We start from the raw sequence: 24,610 nt of genomic DNA on the forward strand, positions 1-24,610 counted from the left end.
AAGGACTTGGGCCATCCTCCACTCCTTTCCCAGGCCATAGCAGAGAGTTGGATCAGAAGAAAAGCAGCTGGGATTTGAACACATGCTCATATTGGATGCTGGCATTGCAGGCTTTGGCTTTACCTACTATGCCACGGCGCCTTTCCTCATCCTGATTATTTTTGTGGACCAAGGAAAAGTGATCTTACAGTGCCTTGCCAATGTGGGAGAGGGCAGGGGATCTTTGAGAAGGTGTGCTCTATATAAGCACCCTACAAATGTCTAAAATACCCTTCCTGTAACAAGTTATTCAGGCTTCTGTTGTCAGGTTTAAATCACCCCAAATCCACCCACCTACCCCCACCCATTATCCTATGCATATACTCAAATCTTGTCATGACAGCTGTGCTCTGAATTACCTCCTAATTACTCCTGTCTTTCTTAAACTGTGAAGCCTTTCAATGGATGCCTATGGCCCAACTCTGTTACTTGATGTCTTTGGAAGGAGGAAGGATGAACAGCCATTTCTGCTATCTAGTTGATACATCTGGACACTGAGAGGCCAAGACTTCCTTCCCTATTAAGAAGTATGGCCCTCCCTTGTATCCCTACTTTCCAGGAAGAGTGGGCCAATGTTAGCCATGTTTAGGGGGCAGCCAGCCCACACACTGTGTATTTAGGACTTGAGAGACATTGCAAGCTCTCTATTCTGGGATATCTATTAGCCATGACAAAGGCAAGGTTAAACTCGTTTTTGTTCCTGGTAAATGAACATGGCTTCTTTAGCTAGACCTGTTATTAGATACATTGTGAAATCCACCCTCACTACACGGGTCACCGTGGGTGACTCCACATGTTCAGGGCTCCCTGACTGCCTGAGGTGAGTCACTGCAAGGGGGATCTATATTTATACTGGTAATTGCACAGATACTTTGTGTTGCAGCACAGATGAGAATTGGACCCACTGAAGACTATGCCCAGGTATTGATCACCTGCAGACAGAGCTTTCAAACCCTTACCTCTGATATATATATATATATATATATATATATATATATATAAAGATCTACCACAACCAACTTTGGTGTAACCCTACATACTCTCCCTACCCTGGAGGACTAACCAGAACTCCCTAGCCATATTAAGCACATGCCCCTGGGTATTCACTGAAAGAGCAGACACACCATTCAGCCACAGGAACTTAACCCAAAACAAAAGACATCAGTGGAACAAAAACCAAAAATTATCTCCACAAGCACCTAAAATGAATGCAGAAATTCAGGAAACAAGAATAAGGAAGATAACATGATGCCCACAAAAGAACACAACAACTCTTATATATTAGAATGTGAATGAAATTTTAACAAGAATAAAATGAAATATTAGAAAGCAAGACTTCAATAAATCAAATAAAAAATGAAGTGGAAAACTTAACACAGATTGGTGAGGCAGAAGAAAGACTATCCAAGAAGAAGACAAATAGACAAATCTCTTGAAAATTTACAGTCAGACCAAAAAAAAAAAAGCAGCAGAAATTAGAAAATTAAAATCAGTGTTGGAGATTTATGGGATATTATCAAATGACCCAACAGACAGGTCTTAGGAGTTCCTGAAGGTATGGAAAGAGAATGGATTAGGAGGCCTATTTAGTGAAATAAGTGCAGAAAACTTCCCTAATTTGGAGAGAGAAAGGGTCGTCCAAGTACAGAAATCACATAGAACTCCTACAAGACATGACCAGAAATGATCTTCACCATGCATATTATAGTCAAACTTTCCATAGTAAAACATAAACAAAAGATTCTTAAATGTGCACAAGAGATTCTACAGTAAAACATAAACAAAAGATTCTTAAATGTGCACGAGAGAAACGCCTTCCATAACAAAAAAGAAATTGAAAGAATTTGTCCACACTCATCCAGCATTACAAAAGATGCTTATGGATGTGCTACACACAGAAACATAGTCATCATGAGAGAATATGAACACAGAAAATCTACCAGTAAAAGTACAAAGGAAATTCAAAGAAAATAATAGGAATGTTTATGGAAAAATGTTAGGGACAAATCATCAGTTATGTACAGTAGCCTTGAATGCAAATAGCCTCAACATTCCTGGTAAGAGATACAGTCTGGATAAATGGATTAAAAAACAAGTCTCATCTATTTGTTGCCTACAAGAAACACATCTCTCCAAGAAAGATACACTCAGACTGAAAGGGAAAGGATGGAAAAAGATATTCCATGCTAACAGAAACCAAAAAAGAGCAGATGTAGCCATCCTAGTATCAGAAAAAAAATAGACCTTATTAAAAAAACTGTTAAAAGAGGCAAAGAATGGCACAATATAATAATTAAGGGATCAGTTCAGCAGTAAGATGTAACTATAATAAACATATATGCAATCAATTACAAGGCACTTGACTATTTAAAAGAAATGCTAATGGATCTATAGGGGGACATAGATTCCAATACAACAGTAATGGTGACTTGAACACTCCACTTTGAGCAATGGACAGAAAATCAACAAAGACACAACAGTCATTGATACTACAGACCAAATTGACATAATTGTTACCTACAGAATTGTTCATCCCACAATTGTAGAATACATATTCTTCTCAAAAGTGCATGGCACTTTCTTAGGATAGATTATTTGGAAGGCCATAAAGCAAGTCTCAAAAAATTTTTAAAAAATTAAAATCATAGCATGCATCTTCTCTGATCACAAAGGAATGAAGCTGGAAATCAACAACTCAAGAATCTCTAGAACATATGCAAACACATGGGAACTGAACAACATGTTCCTGGAAGAACAGTGGGTCAAGGAGAAATAAAAAAAATTATGGAAATGAAGACAATACATCATATTAAAACATTGGATACAGGAAAACAGTATTAAGAGGGAAGATTATAGCAATTGGTGCCTACATCAAGAAATTGAAAATGGACCAAATACATGAAATATCATTACATCTCAAGGACCTAAAAAATAAGCAACAAATCAAACCCAGAATTAGTTAGAAAAAGAAATATTTCAAATTAGGGATGCTACAAACAAAATTGAAACAAAAAATACATAGGATCAGTGAAACAAAGAGCTGGTTCTTTGAAAAAATAAACAAAATTGATATTCCATTAGCCCAACTAACCAAAAACAAAAACACCCAAATCTGCACACAACCACTTCCTTTCCTGCTATGCCACTATATTATACCAAGGGAACCCTCACCAGAAATCAAACCAATGGGGCTGCCCCATCTTGGGACTTTCAGCCTCCGAAACTAAATAAATGTGATTTCTTTATAAAGCATGAAGCCTTAGGTATTTTGTTTTAGTAACAGAAATGGACTAACACAATGACACATTGGTGGATATTGAACAAACAGAGCTGAGATGTACTCCCAGGGAAGAGGGAAAAGATGAGTATATGAAACCACAGCCTCTGAGGAATTCAACATAATTTAGTAAAATATATACAGGGTTTAAGAGCAACTAGGAAAATCTATCCACTAATGAAGAGAGTAACAAGAAATGGAACAACCCAAAAGTATTACAACTAGTATGAGAAGTCTGGACTTCTGTCAAGGAAATGTAAATGAAGGGTTCCCCATATTTAGACACAAAGAACTAGATTGGAAGACTTTCAAAAGATAAAAAATTTGGCAGATGGGAAATGGAGGATTTGCCATATTAATATACGACCACTGACAAGAAATCTGTCTATGTCAAACCAACCATGGTACAAGCTCTTGTCCTATATTTCAGATAACCCTGGGACAGCTGGGGGAGGTAATATGACAGCCCTACCATATTCTATTAATATAGCTATACCTGGATACTACAGTGATACTCAATATGGGTATTTCATTATTTCATTTCCATCCTGGTAGATAAATGGCATCTTCATTTTTAAGAGCTTTTAACTAAAAGGCCAAAATATATAACAAACATAAAGGTTTTCACATAAAAGAGAATCATTTCATTGGTTAAAAAGGTTGGCTATTCCTCCTAAGCAGAAAATATAAAGCAAGGACTTTCCAAGGAAGGTATGAAGAAAACACTCTGGATAAAAGTGTCCAATTGAGAATAGATGTTTCTCCTTCCTTCTTCTATTAAACCTGATAAAATGGGTTTAAATCTGTAATAGAGAAAATGACATCTTTACAAGAGGGACTTTCAACAGTAGCTAAAATAGAAAAGAAATAAAAGAATGTCAATAAATGGAAAAAGTAAAGAGAAAGGTATGGACTAGAATATCTGTGGAGGGGCTTTCAGGGGTAGAAGAAGTAGTATCCTAGACTTACAGTGAAAAAAAAAGTAGAAGATACTCCAATGGGACTTGAAAGTGTGGACTGAAAAAGTAAAGTTAAAAAAAGATCTCTGGGGGCCCAGCATTGTGGTACACTGTGTAAAGCTGCCACCTGCAACACTGGCATCTCATATGGGTGCCAGTTCAAGTGCCTGGCATCTGCACCTGCAACACTGGCATCTCATATGGGTGCCTGCTGCTCCTCTTCTAATTCAGCTACCTGCTAATGAGCCAGGGAAAGCAGTGGAAGATGGCATAAGTGCTTTGGCCCCTGCATCCATGTGGGAAACATGGAGGAAGTTCCTGGCTCCTGGTTTTGGCCTTTTGGGGTATGAACCAGCAGATAGAAGACCAACCTACCTCTCCTTCTCTCAACCTCTCACCCCCTCCCTCCCTATCCTTCTCCCTCTTCATCTCTCTCCATAACTCTGCCTTTCAAATAAATAAATCTTTTTTTTTTAAATATCTCTACCCATGAATAATCAACAACTTGCCTGGCTCCCTTACATAGCGCAAGAACTATCCCACCCATTCATATTAGAGCTAAGCCTGCCATTTGGCAAGCATCTCCTATGCTCAAATTTCCTCATCTCAAACATGAACAAGTATCCGGTAACCACTGAACACTGAATAAATTCTACTACATGTAAAAGAATTAGCAAAGTAATCAGATAGAAAACTCAACCTTGGAGGAAATTTTGTTTTAATTTTAATATGTAATGCAGATACTAACAGATATTCAAAAAGATACATGTCTGGGGCCAGTGCTGTGGTATAGTGGGTAAAACCATTGCCTGTAGTGCAGGCATTCCATATGGGCACCAGTTCGAGTCATGGCTGCTCCACTTCTGATCCAGCTCTCTGCTATGGCATGGGAAAGCAGTAGAAGATGGCCCAAGTCCTTGGGCTCCTGCACCGGTATGGGAGGCCCGGAAGAAGCTCCTGGCTTCGGATAAGTGCAGTTAAGGCAGCTGCAGACAATTGGGGAGTAAACCAACGGGTGGAAGACCTCTTTCTCTCTCTCTCTCTCTCTCTCTCTCTCTCTGTCTTTCCTTCTCCATGTGTAACTCTTTCAAATAAATAAATAAACCTTTTAAAAATTTTTTAAAAAAGATATATGTCCAATAGAAAGACAGGAAGCAATGAGAAAAGATAAAATGCTAAGGTTTAAAATCTCACTCTTAAACAAAATTGAAAAAAAAAACTCAAAGAGTCAAATATTTGATTAATTGTAATTATAGAAAGCTTAGATAAAAGAAAGGGAGTATCATTAAATTAGCAATAAAATCTCAGAGCCTAGGAAACACAAATTCAAAAAATTTAAAAGGTAACAGAAGACTCATGCTTAAACAAACCTGTATGAAATCTGAGAACAAAGGCATAGACTAATATCAGAGAGAGCACACAAACCAAATATAGAGCACAAACGAAGCAGAATCTACAAAGGAACAGAAATTCAGGGCATAATTAAATTTTTCATCAGTAGAGAGTACATAGATTTTCAAAATACTGAATAAACTGTTTTGCTCCAGGAATTCTAAACCCACTAAAATTTCAGAGAAAAATAAAAGGAAGATACTGCCATTTTCATACACAAAAGGCTTCAGAACGTTTAGACGATGCTTGAAGGTATCTCCAAGCTTTCAAGCAAAACAAGTGTAAAAAACAAGAAAAAAGATGTAACATATAAAGAACAGTGAAACAAACCAAAATATGCATAAAAGGAAATTCCAGGATGATATACTATAAAATAGTTTGTGCAAATTATAGCCAGAATCATTAGGATCTGGAATATCTTCAAAAAAAATTCAAATACAATAAAAGTCCAGGTAAAGTATTCTTAATTCAAAAATACAAAATCTGAAATCCTCCAAGATCCAAACCTTTTCTCAGAGAATTTCAGATTTTGGACTTTTTTCAGGCCAGCATTATGGTATAGTGGGCTGGGCCTCTGCTTGCGGTGCTGGAATGCCAGATTCGTGCCGGTTTGGGTCCTGGCTGCTCTGTTCTGATCCAGCAGTCTGCTATGGCCTGGGAAAGCAGTAGAAGATGGGCCAAGTCCTTGGGCCCCTGTACTCACATGGGAGACCCGCAGGAAGCTCCTGGCTCCTGGCTTTGGATTGGCTCAGCTCCAGCTGTCTCGGCTGGTCATCTAGGGAATGAACCAGAGGATGGAAGACCTTTCTGTCTGTCTCTCCCTCTCTTTCTGCAACTCTACCTCTCAAATAAATAAAGTCTTTTTTAAAAAAAGATTTGACTATTCGGATTGGAAATGTTCAGCTGATATAGTCTATGCAAATATTACAAAATTCAAAAAGTTCTGAATTCTGAAACACTTCTGCAACCAAGCATTTCAGGTAAAGTATATTCAATTGGTATTTGACAAAACAAATAAAGAGCTGTACAATATCATTTGCTTTGTATTGTAAAGTACACAGATATCCTTTTCCAAAAAAAAATGGAGACAGGGTAGTCATAAACTCAAGAAATAGTGTACAAATGAGAAGTTGGATAAGTGATACAATTATCAAAATATGAATGGGGGAGAAAAATGGTAGGATGGAGTTAGGGAACACAGTTCTCACATGTCATCAATTATCTGCCATAGCAAGAAGAATAAAGATAAAATTTTAAATAAAAATCAAACTGGGCTGTCTATACATATGTACTTACATATGTAAAACAAAAAGCACAGTCTGTACCTGTAGAGATGCCAGGATGGAGAAGGGTAGAACAATGAGAGTCTTCTTGTCCTATGTAAGCACTACTTTAACTTTTTTTTTTTTTTAAATAAAAGGTGGTACAAAGAGATTCCCCAAACAATCTATACCTACTAACTTTAGGATTAAAAAGTGTAATGTTTTCAGAAACTAAGTCTGGTACATTTTCATAATATGTGGATTTATAACCTAATTTTTTAAAAATAATACAACCAATCTAAAAAATTAGTATCAGTAAACTCTCTTCTCCTCATGTTGACTTTACCAAATCCTCATTTTCAAGAAGCCGTGGGATCTCTCTCCTCCTATTAGTGTCCCCTACTTGCCACAGATGGCCATTCCTCTACATTTCTTCTGCAGAAAAATGAAAAGAATAACTTGGATTAAAATCTAAGTGTCTTTTGTGCTCTGTGTGGCTTCAGCCAAGGTGTTTCTCCTAATGGAAAAGTAACACCTCCCTCCCTATCTTTCAGAATTAAACAAAAGAGTATTTATGGATGTGCATATATTTGAGATCACTATCTAACATACAGTAATTATTTAATAAACAGATATTCTCAGGTTGAGGAAGGGCAATGAAGATGGCATGTTAACATGATCAGAACAAAAAATATTGGAATTCCAGCTCTATACCTTTATAGTCATTAAGCATTTTAAGTACAGAAATTAGAGAGACTCCCAAACTCTTCTTGCTGTCACCAACAGCACAACAAGACATTGTCATCTGCTTATCCTCCCCGATGCTGATTCATAGACGGCTTTATCTAAAAAGGAGTTCATAGATGAGGAAGGGAGGGGAAAACGTTCATCTTTCTCAATACACATTTCAAATTATTCCTAAAAAAGTAAAGAGTACCAAGAGAAGTAACATTTATTCTAAAAGCGCTTTATGAACAGATACATACTCTAATTATAGTAAAATCCATAAAATGGGCTATCATCTCAACTGCAAAAGCAAGAAAAAATTACGTGCCCAGACTTTTGGAATACTGGACACCTACACAGAAATCTAGATGCATAAAAAAAGGGGTCCTTTGAATATTGTGGTAGCAAAATGCCTTACATAAAATTCTAAAAGAAGTTCTTGAATTGTACATGAAAGGACACCAACATGAAAATAAAAGTACAAAACTCACTGTAAACACAAAAATGTAGTCAAAATAAAAATATTTTAATATTTTAATGCTGATGCACAGAAAAGTTACAAAGCAAAAAATGCTAAAAATATACTTATAGTAATTTAATAGTGGACATACAATTTTGAAGGTGTAAATTATGCTATCAATAACAGAAAGCATGGAGAGGAAAAGCTAAAATATAGAGATTTTTTTGAAGAAAAATCGTTATCAAAATAAAATAGACCATTAAAATTACAAGATGTTTAATGTGAGCTTCATGGTAATGACAAAGGAATAAACATATCAAGATAGATACACAGAAAATAAAGAGAAAGGAATCAGGAGCATATCAGTACAAAAATCATTCAACCACAAAGGAAGACAGCAAGAAAGAAACAAATAATATAATGATATAATCATTATAAGATTATTAACATAATTTTAAAATGCAAATAGTAAATTTTTACCTATCACAAACTACTATAAATGCAAATGGATTAAATTCTCCAATCAAAGGCATAGAGTGTCTGAATGAACTTTAAAAATAAATCTAACAATATATTAACCATAAGAAACTGTCTTGAACTTTAAGGACACACATCAAGCTAAAAGCTAAGAGATGGAAATGGATTTCCATGTAGTTTATAACCAAAAAAGCAGCAAAATTATCTGGACTATTAGCACACACAAACACAAAATTCTAGTCAAAACTGTTAAGAGATGAATTTTTTACAATGATGGAGGAATCAATTCACCAAGAGGCTGTAGCAATAGTTAATATAAATGTATACAATATCTGAGCACTAAATATATAAAATAAATATTAATAGAACTTAAGGGGGGGGGCGGAGCTGCAGCTCAACAGGCTAATCCTCTGCCTTGCGGTGCTGGCACACCGGGTTCTAGTTTGGGTCAGGGCGCTGGATTCTGTCCCGGTTGCCCCTCTTCCAGGCCAGCTCTCTGCTGTGGCCTGGGAAGGCAGTGGAGGATGGCCCAAGTGCTTGGGCCCTGCACCCCATCAGAGACCAGGAGAAGCACCTGGCTCCTGGCTTCAGATCAGTGCAGTGCGCCGGCCACAGCGGCCATTGGGGGGTGAACCAACGGTAAAAGAACTTTCTCTCTGTCTCTCTCTCTCACTGTCCACTCTGCCTGTCAAAAAAAAAAAAAAAAAAAAAAAAAAAAAGAACTTAAGGGGTAAATAAATAGCAAAATACTGTTAACAGGGAACTTCAATGATTTCAACAATGGATAGATAGATCATCTGACAGAATACCAATAAGGAAGTAGCAGATTGAACATTATAGACCAAATAACCCCAATTGACACATACATTTGATCCCAAATCAGCAGATTATACATTCTTTTCAAGTTTACATGAATCATTCTCTGGGATTGCCCATAAAATAAGTTTTAAGTTTTAAAAGGAATTAAGCATCTTTTTGAACTACAATAGTGTAAAACTCGGAAGTCATTAACAGTAACAAATTGGGAAATTCACAAAAATACAGAAATTAAACACACTCATGAACAATTGTATCAAGCAAAACATCAAAATGAAAATCAGAAAAATAACTTGAGACAAATGAAAATTCAACATATGAAACTTATGTGATGTAGCAAAAACATTTGGAAGTTTACAGTGGTAATGTCTAAAACAATTTTAAAGAAGCTCTCAAATAAGCAGCGTAACTTTACAATTCAATAAACTGTCCTTGGGCCCCTGCACCCATGCAGGAGACTCAGAAGAAACCCCTGGTTCCTGGCTTCAGCCTGGCCCAGCCTGGCCATTGAGGCCATCTGGGGAGTGAACCAGCAGATGAAAGACCTCTCTCTCTCTCTGTCTCTCTCTCTCTTTAACTCTTTCAATAAATAAGTAAATAAATGCTTCTTTTGATAAACAAACAAAAACCAAAGCCAAAGTTAGCAGAAGAAAGGAAATATTACAGATAAGAACAAGAATAAATGGAATTGAGACTAGAAAACATTAATGAAACTCATTATATGTTTAAAAACATAAACAAAATTGACAAGTCTTTAGCTATTCTAGACAACAAAAGGAGAGTACTCAAAATTATAAACAAAAGAGGAGACATTTCAATTTATAACAAAAATTCAAAGGAACATATTAGACTGCACTAAACAATTATATTCAAACAAACCAGACAATCCAAAATAATTGGATGAAGTCATATAAACACAAAATTTACTAAGGCTGAATAATGAAAAATGTAGAAAAATCAGAATAGACCCACAATGAATAAGAGTAATAAAGAGTTACAAGATTAATCAGTAACAAAAATCTCTGAATAATGAAAAGCCCAGAAAATTATAACTTCATGACTGAATTCTACCAACCATTTACAGAATAACTAATACCAATCTTTATAAAATTCTCCCAAAAATTGAAGAAACAAAAGTACTTCCAAATTTATCAACCATAACAGCATTACCCTGTTATGAAAGCAATACAACAACACTTAACTAACAGAAAATTACAAGGCAGCTCAATGTCACACATTTAAAGGACCATACATCATGATGAATCAGGATTTATCCCTGGGATGCCAGAATGGCTCAATATATGTAAATCAATAAATGTAATACACCAAATTAATATAATCACACATAAAATTACAATATAATGTAAATAATCACTGAAAAAAATTCAATATCATGCCATAAAAATAGTGATCAAAATTATGTACTGATGAAATATACCTCAGCATAATAAGGAATACAGGATTAGTATGTTGAAGAAATAGGTTTGTAAGATAGGAATATTAAAAAAGAACTAAATCTTGCATTTTCAGCAATATGGGTAAATCTGGATAATATTACATTAAGTAAAATAGGGCAGGCACAAAAAGACAAGTGCTCTTTAAGTAACTGACAAAAACAGAAAGTTATGGCCAGGGCTGGGGCTTCAGGAAATGTAGAGAATTTGGTCAAAAGTTACAAAGTTATGCAGGATGAGTAACTTCTACAAGTCTCACATACAGAATAGCAAATTCATTTAATAAAACCACATTACAGAAACATGCGCAGGGTGTGTAAGTTCTGAAATTTAATGTACAGAATAGCAATTGCAGTTGACATGACTTCACTATACAAACACACAGAAGCTGGCAATACACTACCATTGACTCCCATAGCCAGTGAATGGCTGGTGACCAAACACCATCTTAACAGAACAAGCTAGAAAAGAGGACGCTGCAGTGGCCTGCACATCACTGGTGGATTTTAACTGAGGGAGAATTTCAAGGTCCTGATTTTGAGTATGGCCTGGAGAACTGGCTGTGGGCAGGGCACCCACTTACCACCATGAAAGAAAGTCACCTTGTTTCCCTCCCCTTTCCCCATGAAAGAACCAGTCTTGGTATGTTCAGGTGGAGCTCCAGCTGACATTGGCAAGACAGCTCACTCCAGGGATGGGGCATCTCAGAGGGCAAAGAATAGATTCCCCTGTACCCTGTGACTCTGAGAATCCTGCACCCTGTGATTGTGTGAATTCTGCATAGGCATGAAACTAATAAGGCTATGGGATGTTATTGGGTTTACAGGCACTCAACAGTCCAACTCTATAAGCTAAGAACTCCCTAAGTCCTAGGGAGTGAACTTGTGAAGGTCTCTGCATTCACACTACAAAGATCATAGATGCTCTGTGCAGTTTGTGAGAATCTGAATGGCTACAAAAGCACTTTGAGCACCTTGGCACAGAGAAAGTCTAAGGTTGTGAACATGCCAGCCAGCATAAACACTCCCTCCTCCTCTTTATGATAGTCAGAGAAGTTCTATCATGCCCAAATTGGATTTCACTCTGGATTCTTGACTCACCCACAAATGCTGCCTCCCCCATCCCTGGATATTTGCTTTAAGTTTCAGGCATTCCATCAAGCCACAGAAGCACATTTCCAATAACAAATTCTTCAGAGGAGATAGTAACAAGTGATTCCTCAAATGTGAAAATGATCACTGTGGAAATATAAAAAACATGAACAAAAAATGTAATATAATTCCTCCAAAAACACAATATCACATTAATATTGGACTATAGAGATGAGGAAATTGCTGAAATGGTTGAAATGGAATTTCGAAGTATGATTGTAGGATTAAATGAAAACATGGAGAAGCTCATGAAATTAGGAAATCAGTGAATGAATGAAAAATTCAGCAGAGATACAGACATTAAAGAAAAATCAATCTGAAATATTAGAAATGAAGAATTCAATATGGTAAATAAACAATATGGTAGAAAGCCTTAACAACAGGCTCAGTGAGCAAAAGAAAGAATATCTAAACTAAAAGACAAATCTTTTGAAATATCTCAGGGAAAAAAAAGAAAAAATTTGAAAAACTAAAAACAGTGATCAGGATCTATGAGATACCATCACCAACCAAATACATGTGTCTTAAGATTTCCTAAAGGTATGGAAAAAAGGAATGGCCTAGAAAACTTTTTCAGTGAAATAGAAAAAAAATTCCCTTACTTATAGAAATATATAGACATCCAAATAGAGGAAACACATAGAACTCCAAATAGGCACGATCAGAAAAGATCAGCACCAAAACACATCCTCTCAAACTTTCCAAAATAAAACATAAAGACCCAAAAATCTGCAAAAGAGAAATGCCATATTACCATTAAAGGATATCCTGTTATATTAACAGCAGATTTTTTAATTAGAAACTCTAGAGGCTAGAAGAGAATGGAACAGTATAGACTAATTCCTAAAAGGAAAAACTGTAAATCCAGAATACTTTCCCAAGCAAAGCTCTCATTTATAAAGAAGGTGAAATAAAAACCTTCTCATACAAGAAAAAAAATTGGAAAAACTTGTGGCCACCTTGCCAACCTTACAAATGATCCTTAAAGATGTACTACACATAGAAACAGAGAAAGATAATCAGCATCATGAAAGTATGTGAAGGTAGAAAACCTAGTAAAACTATAATGAAGATCCAAAACAAACAATAGGAATACTTAGGGAAAGAATGGCAGAATCAAATCAATATTAATCAATAATAGCCTTGAATGTAAATAGACTAAATTCTCCAGTTAAAAGATACAGGCTGATTGAATGGATTAAAAAACAAAACCCATGCACATACTATCTACAAGAAACACATTTCACCGACAAACATACCTACAGACTTAAAGTGGAATTTTCAAAAAAGATATTCCATGCATGGAATGAACAGGAGTAGATATTCTCATATCAGATAAAATAGACTTTAAGACAAAAAGTGTTAAGAGACAAAGAAAGTCATTATCTAATGATTAAGAACAAGAACACATGACTACAGTAAATGTATAGGCATTAATAATACAGAACCCAGCTATTTAAAACAAATGTTCCAGCAAGATGGCAGAATAGGAAGGGAGCACACTGATAGTCCGGGAAGAGACAGTTTAATAAAAGTGGAGATACTGCAGGTTCAAGGAAGAGTTGGGGAAGAAACAGCAGAGGAAACACTTGCAGAACTAGTGATTCATGGTGGACTTTTGTGGAGGGCATGGGAGCCCACACTCGGGACACCAGTGGTAGAATTTATGCACCAGCACTGGAATGCGAGGTGAGCTGAACTTCAATAGCCCGAGACACCAGCAGGAAAGCAGAAGGGGGAGCCTAGAGGGATCGAGGCTTGAAGCCCCATGGGGGAAGTTCACCAGGCTAACTAGAAGAGAGAGGAAAAAAAAAAAAAGGACCGGTATGAACATGAGTTTCTCTCTCTCCACTCACCTCTCAAAGGCAAGCAAGACAAAGAGCAGGCTCCATTGTGGTCATACGTAAAGCTATGCAACCTCAGGATTGCACCCGCCCACAGCCAATCAGAAAAACCTGACTCTAGGGGGGTGAAATAACAGAAGATTAGGAGCTAGTGAATGTGTGGAGCTAATGAACTGAGACTGTGAAAAAAGAGATGGTGGGTGAGAGAACTCATGGAGTTCACGTGAGTACTCTCCAGAGACACTGCAATTCAGTAACCTTGGCAACCCAGTGAGAGACTGCAGGAGAATTTCAGCCCACACTGAGGGCTGCACAAATTCTCTGTGTGGTCCTTGGGAAAGAGAAGGTGAAAATTATACATACAGGAGCCAGAGATCAGACACGGACTGCATTCAATTCTGCTCAGCTGTGTGGAATTGCTTCCTTCTGAATCAAAATAAATAAATAAATGAGAGATAGATTATCTACGCCTAACCTGGGAGTGTCACCTTTGGCACACCCTTAACCCTGAGGAACCAAACAGAGCTCTCTGGCCACATCCATCTCAAGCCTCTAAGGCTCCATCAAAAGCAGACAGTCCACTTAATATAGTCATAGTATAACAAGAAAAAAACACCACAGCAAGGGAAGAAGAATCCAAAGAATATCTCCACAATGCCAAGCAACAAATGCAGAAACCGAATAAACAAGAACAAGGAAGACATTATGATGCCCCCAAATGAACAAGATGCCCCAAGCCAAGATTATGAAGATAATGAGATAGAAGAAATGCAAGATATGGATTTCAAAAAATTTATGATAAGAACAATTAGAAGTTTTCAAAAACAAATGCTTGAGCTACATAAATCCATACTGGACAGGATAGAAAATCTCTCCAGTGAAATGAAATCTTAAGGAGGAATCAAAATGAAACGCAGAAACTAGTAGAACAGGAAAGTGTGATAGTGACGAGAAATCAAAATGAAATGAAGAACTCAATAGATCAAATGAAAAACACATTAGAGAGCCTTAAAAACAGAGTCAGTGAAGCAGAAGAGAGAAAATCAGACTTAGAACACAGAGCACAGGTAAGTACACAGTCAAACCAAAGAAAAGAGGAAATTAGAAATCTAAAAAATATTGTCGGGAATCTACAGGATACTATTAAAAAACCCAACATTCGGGTTCTAGGAGTTCCTGAAGGCATGGAGAGAGAGAAAGGATTAGAAGGCCTTTTTAGTGAGATACTAGCAGAGAACTTTCCAGGTTTGGAGAAGGACAGAGACATCCTAGTACAGGAAGCTCATAGAACCCCTAGTAAACATGACCAAAAGAGATCCTCACCAAGACACGTTGTAATCAAACTCACCGCAGTGAAACATAAAGAAAAGATCCTAAAATGTGCAAGAGAGAAACATCAGATTACTCTCAGAGGATCTCCAATCAGACTCACAGCAGACTTCTCATCAGAAAGCCTACAGGCTAGAAGGGAATGGCGAGACATAGCCCAGATACTAAGAGAGAAAAACTGCCAGCCCAGAATATTATATCCTGCAAAGCTCTCATTTGTGAATGAAGGTGAAATAAAGACCTTTCATAGCAAACAGAAATTGAAAGAATTTGTCGCCACTTGTCCAGCCTTGCAAAAGATGCTTAAAGATGTGTTACACACAGAAACACAGAAACACAGTCATCAATATGAAAGAAGGTAAAGGAAGGAAACCTCACAGCAAAAAATCACAGGAAGTTCAAAACATATATTAGAAAATATCTTTAGGGCCAGCGCCATGGCCCAGTAGGCTAATCCTCCACCTTGCGGCGCCAGCACACTGGGTTCTAGTCCCAGTCGGGGCGCCGGATTCTGTCCCGGTTGCCCCTCTTCCAGGCCAGCTCTCTGCTGTGGCCAGGGAGTACAGTGGAGGATGGCCTGAGTACTTGGGCCCTGCACCCCTTGGGAAACCAGGATAAGTACCTGGCTCCTGCCATCGGTTCAGCGCAGTGCGCCGGCAGCAGTGTGCCAGCATTGGCGGCCATTGGAGGGTGAACCAACGGCAAAGGAAGACCTTTCTCTCTGTCTCTCTCTCTCACTGTCCACTCTGCCTGTCAAAAAGAAAGAAAGAAAGAAAGAAAGAAAGAAAGAAAGAAAGAAAGAAAGAAAGAAAGAAAGAAAGAAAGAAAGAAAGAAAGAAAGAAAGAAAGAAAGAAAGAAAGAAAGAAAATATCTTTGGAAAATGGCAGGGCAAAGTTACTACTTATCAATCCTCACACTGAACGTTAATGGCCTGAACTGTCCAATTAAAAGACACAGATTGGCTGATTGGGTTAAGGAACAAAACCCATCAATTTGCTGCTTACAAGAAACACATCTTTCCAACAAAGATGCATACAGACTGAAAGTGAAAGGCTGGAAAAAGATATACCATGCCAACAGAAATGAAAAAGGAGTGGGCACAGCCATCTTAATATCAGGCAAAATGAACCTTAACATAAAATTGTTAAGAGAGACAAAGAGGGGCACCATATGAAGATTAAGGGATCAATTCAACAGGAAGATATAATGATATGCACCTAATTACAAGGCACCGGTTTATTTAAAAGATTTGTTAAGGGACTTAAAGGGAGACTTAGACTCCAATACAATAGTACTGGGGGACTTCAATACTCCACTCTCAGAAATAGACAGATCAACAGGACAGAAGATCAACAAGGACACAGTACATTTAAATGACACTATAGCCCAAATCAATCTAACAGATATCTACAAAACTTTTCATCCTAAACATAAAGAATTCACATTCTTCCCAGCAGTACATGGAACCCAATCTAGGATTGACCACATACTAGGCCATAAAGCAAGTCTCAGCAAATTCAAAAGAATTAGAATCATACGATGCAGCTTCTCAAACCATAAAGGAATGAAGTTGGAAATTAGCAACTCAGGAATCCCTAGAGCATATGCAAACACATGGAGATTAAACAACATGCTCCTGAATGAACAATGGGTCATAGAAGAAATCAAAAGACAAATCAGAAAATTTCTGGAAGTAAATGAGGATAACAGTACAACATACCAGAACTTATGGGATCAGCAAAAGCAGCGTTAAGAAGAAAGTTTATATTAATAGGTGCCTACATCAGGAAATTGGAAAGGCACCAAATAGATGAGCTTTCAATGCATCTCAAGGATCTAGAAAATCTGTAGCAACTAGACCCAAATCTAGTAGGAGAAGAGAAATAATTAAAATCAGAGAAGAAATCAACAGGACTGAATCCAAAAAACATTACAAAAAAAAAAAATCAGCCGAACAAGGAGCTGGTTTTTTGAAAAAATAAACAAAATTGACCCCCCATTGGCCCAACTAACTAAAAAAAGGAGAGAAAAGAGCCAAATCAATAAAATCAGAGCTGAAAAAGGAAACGTGACAACAGACACCACAGAAATAAAAAGAATCATCAGAAATTACTACAAGGACTTGTATGCCAGCAAACAGGGAAATCTATCAGAAATGGATAGATTCCTGGACTCATGCAACCTACCTAAATTGAACCAGGAAGACAAAGAAAACCTAAACAGACCCATAACTGAGACAGAAATTGAAAGAGTAACAAAGGCCCTCCCATCAAAGAAAAGCCCAGGACCAGATGGATTCACTGCTGAATTCTACCAGACATTTAAAGAAGAACTAACTCCAATTCTCCTCAAACTATTCAGAATAATCGAAAAAGAGGGAATCCTCTCAAATTCTCTCTATGAAACCAGCATTACCTTAATTCCTAAGCCAGAAAAAGATGCAGCACTGAAAGACAATTACAGACCAATATCACTGATGAACATAGATGCAAAAATCCTCAATAAAATTCTGGCCAATAGAATGCAACAACACATCAGAAAGATCATCCACCCAGACCAAGTGGGATTTATACCTGGTATGCAGGGATGGTTCAGTGTGTGCAAAACAATCCATGTAGTACACCACATTAACAGACTGCAGAAGAAAAACCATATGATTATCTCAATAGATGCAGATAAAGCATTTGATAAAATACAACACCCTTTCATGATGAAAACTCTAAGCAAGTGGGTATGGAAGGAACATTCCTCAATACAATCAAAGCAATTTATGAAAAACCCATGGCCAGCATCCTATTGAATGGGGAAAAGTTGGAAACATTTCCACTGAGATCTGGTACCAGACAGGGATGCCCACTCTCATCACTGCTATTCAATATAGTTCTGGAAGTTCTAGCCAGAGCGATTAGGCAAGAAAAAGAAATTAAAGGGATACAAATTGGGAAGGAAGAAGTCAAACTATCCCTCTTTGCAGATGATAAGATTATTTATTTAGGGGAACCCAAAGAACTCTACTAAGAGACTACTGGAACTCATAGAAGAGATTGGCAAAGTAGCAGGATATAAAATCAATGCACAAAAATCAACAGCCTTTGTATACACAGGCAATGCCATGGCTGAGAAAGAACTTCTAAGATCAATCCCATTCACAATAGCTACAAAAACAATCAAATACCTTGGAATAAACTTAACCAAGGACATTAAAGATCTCTACAATGAAAATTACAAAACCTTAAAGAAAGAAATAGAAGAGGATACCAAGAAATGGAAAAATCTTCCATGCTCATGCATTGGAAGAATCGATATCATCAAAATGTCCATTCTCCCAAAAGCAATTTATAAATTCAACGCAATACCAATCAAGATACCGATGACCTTCTTCTCAGAACTAAAAAAAATGATGCTGAAATTCATATGAAGACACAGGATAACTTGAATAGCTAAAGCAATCTTGTACAACAAAAACAAAGCCGGATGCATCACAATACCAGATTTCAGGACATACTACAGGGCAGCTGTTATCAAAACAGCATGGTACTGGTACAGAAACAGATGGATAGACCAATGGAACAGAATAGAAACACCAGAAATCAATCCAAACATCTACAGCCAACTTATATTTGATCAAGGATCCAAAACCAATCCCTGGAGTAAGGACAGTCTGTTCAGCAAGTGGTACTGGGAAAATTGGATTTCCATGTGCAGAAGCATGAAGCAAGACCCCTACCTTACACCTTACGCAAAAATTCACTCAACATGGATTAAAGACTTAAATCTATGATCCGACACCATCAAATTATTAGAGAACACTGGAGAAACCCTGCAAGATATAGGTATCGGCAAAGACATCTTGGAAAAGACCCCGGAAGCATAGGCAGTCAAAGCCAAATATAACATTTGGGATTGCATCAAATTAAGAAGTTTCTGTACTTCAAAAGTAACAGGAGGGTGAAGAGGCAACCGACAGAATGGGAAAAAATATTTCTAACTATGTAACAGATAAAGGGTTAATAACCAGAATCTACAAAGAGATCAAGAAACTCCACAACATCAAAACAAACAACCCACTTAAGAGATGGGCCAAGGACCTCAATAGACATTTTTCAAAAGAGGAAATCCAAATGGCCAACAGGCACATGAAAAAATGTTCAAGATCACTAGGAATCAGGGAAATGCAAATCAAAACCACAATGAGGTTTCACCTCACCCCAGTTAGAATGGCTCACATTCAGAAATCTACCAACAATAGATGCTGAAGAGGATGTGGGGAAAAAGGGACACTAACCCACTGTTGGTGGGAATGCAAACTGGTCAAGCCACTATGGAAGTCAGTCTGGAGATCCCTCAGAAACCTGAATATAACCCTACCATTCAACCCAGCCATCCCACTCCTTGGAATTTACCCAAAGGAAATTAATTTGGCAAACAAAAAAGCTTCTGCACCTTAAAGTTTATTGCAGCTCAATTCACAATAGCTAAGACCTGGAATCAACCCAAATGCCCATCAACAGTAGACTGGATAAAGAAATTATGGGACATGTACTCTATAGAATACTATACAGCAGTCAAAAACAATGAAATCTGACCATTTGCAAGAAAATGGAGGAATCTGGAACACATCATGCTGAGTGAAACAAGCCAGTCCCAAAGGGACAAATATCATATGTTCTCCCTGATTGGCAACAACTAACCAACCACAAAAAGGAAACCTGTTGAAGTGAAAGGGACACTATGAGAAACAGTGACTTGATCAGCCCTTGTTTTGACTGTTGATGTACAATTTAACACTTTATCCCTTTTAGTATTTTTTTTGTTCTAGTTAATACTATTGGTTGAACTCTGTAGTTAACACACAATTATTCTTAGGTGTTTAAATTTAACTGAAAAGTGATCCCTGTTAAATATAAGAGTGGGAATAAGAGAGGGAGGAGATATACAGTTTGGGACATGCTCAATCAGACTTGCCTCAAAAGATGTAGTTAGAAACGTGCCAGGGGATTCCAATACAATCCCATCAAGGTTGCAAGTACCAATGCCATCTCACTAGTCCAAGTGATCAATTTCAGTCCACAACTGATCACACTGATAGGTTTAAGAGTCAAAGGGATCACACTACAAGATTAGTGTCTGCCAATACTAACTGATAGAATAAAAAAGGGAGAGAACAATCCAACATGGGAAGTGGGATACACAGCAGACTCATAGAATGACAGATGTCCTAAACAGCACTCTGGCCTCAGAATCAGCCCTTAAGGCACTCAGATCTGGCTGAAGAGCCCATGAGAGTATTTTAGGCATGGAAAGCCAAGACACCCTGGAAAAAAAAAAAAAAAAAAACAAAAAACTAAATGAAAGATCTCTGCGCGTGAGATCCCAGTGGAAAGAACAGGTCTTCAAAGAAGGAGGTACCTTTCTCTGAAGGGAGGAGAGAACCTCCACTTTGACTATGACCTTGTCTAAACAAGATAAGAGTCGGTGAACTGAAGAGGCTTCCATAGCCTTGGAAAGTCATGACTTGAGCCTAGGGATATTATTGACGCCATAAACAAGAGTTTCATATCGTTAAGTCAACAACAGAAGTCACTGTGTACTTACTCCTCATGTGTGATCTCTGTCCTTATTGTGTTGTCCCATGTGAATTAATGCTATAACTAGTACTCAAACAGTATTGTATATTTTGTGTTCTATGTGGGTGCAAACTGATGAAATCTTTACTTAATACATACTAAATTGATCTTCTGTATATAAAGATAATTGAAAATGAAACTTGATGTGAATGGAATGGGAGAGGGAGAGGGAGCAGGAGATGGGAGCGGTGTGGGTGGGAGGGAAGTTATGGGGGGGAAAGCCATTGTAATCCATAAACTGTACTTTGGAAATTATATTTACTAATTATATTTACTATATGTACATCCCACTCCTTGGAATTTACCCAAAGGAATTTAAATTGGCAAACAAAAAAGCGGTCTGCAGCCTAATGTTTATTGCAGCTCAATTCACAATAGCTAAGACCAGGAACCAACCTAAATGCCCATCAACGGTAGACTGGATAAAGAAATTATGGGACATGTACTCTTTAGAATACTATACTGCAGTAAGAAACAACGAAATCCAGTCATTTGCAACAAAATGGAGGAATCTGGAACACATCATGCTGAGTGAAATAAGCCAGTCCCAAAGGGACAAATACCATATGTTCTCCCTGATCGGTGACAACTGACTGAACACCAAAAAGGAAACCTGTAAAGTGAAATGGACACTACGAGAAACGGTGACTTGATCAGCATAGCCCTGACTGTTAATGAACAACTTAATACATTATCCCTCTTAGTAGTTATTTTGTCTGTTCTACTTAATATGACTGGTTTAATTCTGTAATTAATACACAGTTATTCTTAAGTGTTGAAATTTAACTGAAATGTGATCCCTGTTAAACATAAGAGTAGGAATAAGAGAGGGAAGAGATGTACATTTTGGGACATGCTCAAGCCCCAAATGGTAGAGTTAGAAACATACCAGGGGACTCCAATTTAATCCCATCAAGGTGGCATGTACCAATGCCATCTCACCAGTCCAAGTGATCAATTTCAGTTCACAATTGATCATAATGAAAGGACTGAGAGTCAAAGGAAGCACATAAACAAGTCTAGTACCTGCTAATACTAACTGATAGAATAAATAAAGGGGCGAGTGATCCAACATGGGAAGCGAGATACTCAACAGACTCATAGAATGGTGGATGTCCTAAACAGCACTCTGGCCTCAGAATCAGCCCTAAAGGCATTCCTATCTGGCTAAAAAGCCCATGAGAGTATTTCAGGCATGGAAAGCCAAGACACCCTGGCAAAACAAACAAACAAACAAACAAACACCCTAAATGAAAGATCTCTGTGAGTGAAATCCCAGTGGAAAGAACAGGTCTTCAAAGAAGGAGGTACCTTTCTCTGAAGGAAGGAGAGAACCTCCACTTTGACTATGACCTTGTCTAAACAAGATAAGAGTTGGTGAACTCAAAAGGCTTCCATAGCCTTGGAAACTCATGACTGGAGCATAGGGAGATTACTGATGCCATAAACAGGAGTGTCAATTTGTAAAGTCAACAACAGGAGTCACTGTGCACTTACTCCTCATGTAGGATCTCTGTCCTTAATGTGCTCTACATTGAGGCTTAATGCTATAACGAGTACTCAAACAGTATATTTCGCTTTGTGTTTCTATGGGGGCGCAAACTGTTGAAATCTTTACTTAATGTATACTAAACTGATCTTCTGTAAAAAAAAAAAAAAGAAAGAAATTATCAATTCCCAACTTGACTCTCACTGGGATTAAACATGACAATAGGTCTGATCTGATTTCATCAGCATTTAAAAAATCATCTATTATTTTTCACTTTATGTTTGTGTGGGAGCAAACTGTTGAAATCTTTACTTAATGTATGCTAAACTAATCTTCTGTATATAAAGAGAATCGAAAATGAATCCTCATGTGAATGGAAGGGGAGAGGGAGTGGGAAAGGGGAGGGATGCGGGTGGGAGAGACGATATGGGGGGGAAGCCATTGTAATCCATAAGCCGTACTTTGGAATTTTATATTCATTAAATAAAAGTTAAAAAAAATTAAAACAAATGTTAATGGATCTAATCAAGGAAATAAGCTCCAATATAATAATAGGGGACATCAACTACCCACTTTCATCAATAGACAGATCAACTGAGCAAAAACCCATCAAAGAAACAGCAGAGCTAATCTATATTATCAACCAAATGGATCTAATAGCTATCTACAAAACATTTCATTACACAGTTGCAAAATATACTCTTTTCCTCATTACATCAAAATTATTTATGATAGATAACATACTAGGCCACAAAACTAGACAATAAAAAAACTAAAATCACATCATCTATCTTTTCACACTACAATGGGATGAAGCTGGGAATTAAAGAAACTCTGGGGGCCAGCGCTGTGGCTCACTAAGCTAATCCTCCGCCTGAAGTGCCAGCACCTCGGGTTCTAGTCCCGCTTGGGGCACCGGATCCTGTCCCAGTTGCTCCTCATCCAGTCTAGCTCTCTGCTGTGGCCTGGGAAGGCAGTGGAGGATGGCCCAAGTCCTTGGGCCCTGCACCCACATGGGAGACCAGGAGGAAGCACCTGGCTCCTGGCTTCGGAACGGCGTAGTGCACTGTCCATGGTGTCCATTTTGGGGGTGAACCAACAGATGGAAGACCTTTATCTCTCTCTCTCATTGTCTAACTCTGCCTGTCAAAAAAAGAAAAAAAAAGAAACTCTGGGAAATGTACACATATATGGAGACTGAATAACATGCTCATAAATTAACACATGGTCATAAAAGAATCAAAAGGGAAAAGAAATAATTCCTTGAAACAAATGAAAATTAAAAAATAGGTATAAAAACTTATGTGATACAATAACAGTGTTAAGAAGAAAGTATATATGGCTGGTGCTGCAGCTCAATAGGCTAATCCTCCACCTGTGGCACCAGCACACTGGGTTCTAGTCCTGGTTGGGGCACCGGTTCTGTCCCGCTTGCTCCTATTCCAGTCTAGCTCTCTGCTGTGGCCTGGGGGTTCACTGGAGGATGGCCCAAGTGCTTGGGCCCTACACCCGCATCGGAGACCAGGAGAAGCACCTGGCTCCCAGCTTCGAATCAGCATGGTGCACCGGCTGCAGTGGCCATTTTGGGGGTGAGCCAACAGAAAAGGAAGACCTTTCTCTCTATTTCTCTCTCACTGTCCACTCTGCCTGTCAAAAAAAAAAAAAAAAAAAGAAGAAGAAGTAAGTATATAACAATTAATGTCTATAAAAATTGGAAGGTACCAAATAAATGATGTAACAATGCATCTCAAGAATCTATAAAAAAGAATAACCAAACACAATCTTAGTAGGAGGAAAGAAATAATTAAAATTATAGAAAAATTAAACAAAATTGAAATTAAAAAATACAAAGGTCACTGAAGTAAAAAGCTGGTTTTTTGAAAACTAAAAAAAATTGATAAGCTATTGTCCCAACAAATCAAAAAAGGGGAGAAGATACAAATTAATAAATCAGAGATAAAAGGGGATTTTATAATAGATACCACAGAAATAAAAGATTCATCAAGAACTATTACACAGAAGTATTTCCTAACAAATTAGAAAACGTAGAAGAAATGGAAAGATACCTAGACACATACTATTTACCAAATTTAAGGCAAAATAGCATAGAAAACCTGAATATACCACAATCAATACCAAGATTGACCCGTAATAAATATACTCACAACAACAACAAAAAGCCCAGGACCAGATGGTTTCAATGCTGAATTCTACTGAACTTTGACAGAAAAAAATAATGTTAATTTTAATTCTTCGAAATAATTGAAAGGCAGGTAATCCTTCCAAGTTTTTTTTTTTTTTTTTTTT

The 24,610-nt window shown here is 37.5% G+C and overlaps 1 protein-coding gene across 2 annotated transcripts in view; it reads right to left on the bottom strand.

Annotated features, from left to right (window-relative positions):
• LOC103348430 (spermatogenesis-associated protein 31D4) overlaps positions 1-24,610 on the bottom strand; it is a 61,153-nt gene that overhangs the window by 7,486 nt on the left and 29,057 nt on the right. The window contains exon 1 of one of the 2 annotated variants that reach the window (XM_051846849.2): positions 11,963-12,343. The exons of the other annotated variant lie outside the window; for it this stretch is intronic. Coding sequence (XP_051702809.2) covers positions 11,963-12,037 — 75 coding nt within the window. The 5' untranslated portion in view covers positions 12,038-12,343. Of the gene's footprint in view, positions 1-11,962; positions 12,344-24,610 lie in introns of those variants that run through there. 2 annotated transcript variants of the gene reach the window in all.

Source organism: Oryctolagus cuniculus, chromosome 1 (genome assembly GCF_964237555.1).
Source record: "Oryctolagus cuniculus chromosome 1, mOryCun1.1, whole genome shotgun sequence".
Lineage (NCBI taxonomy): Eukaryota > Metazoa > Chordata > Mammalia > Lagomorpha > Leporidae > Oryctolagus > Oryctolagus cuniculus.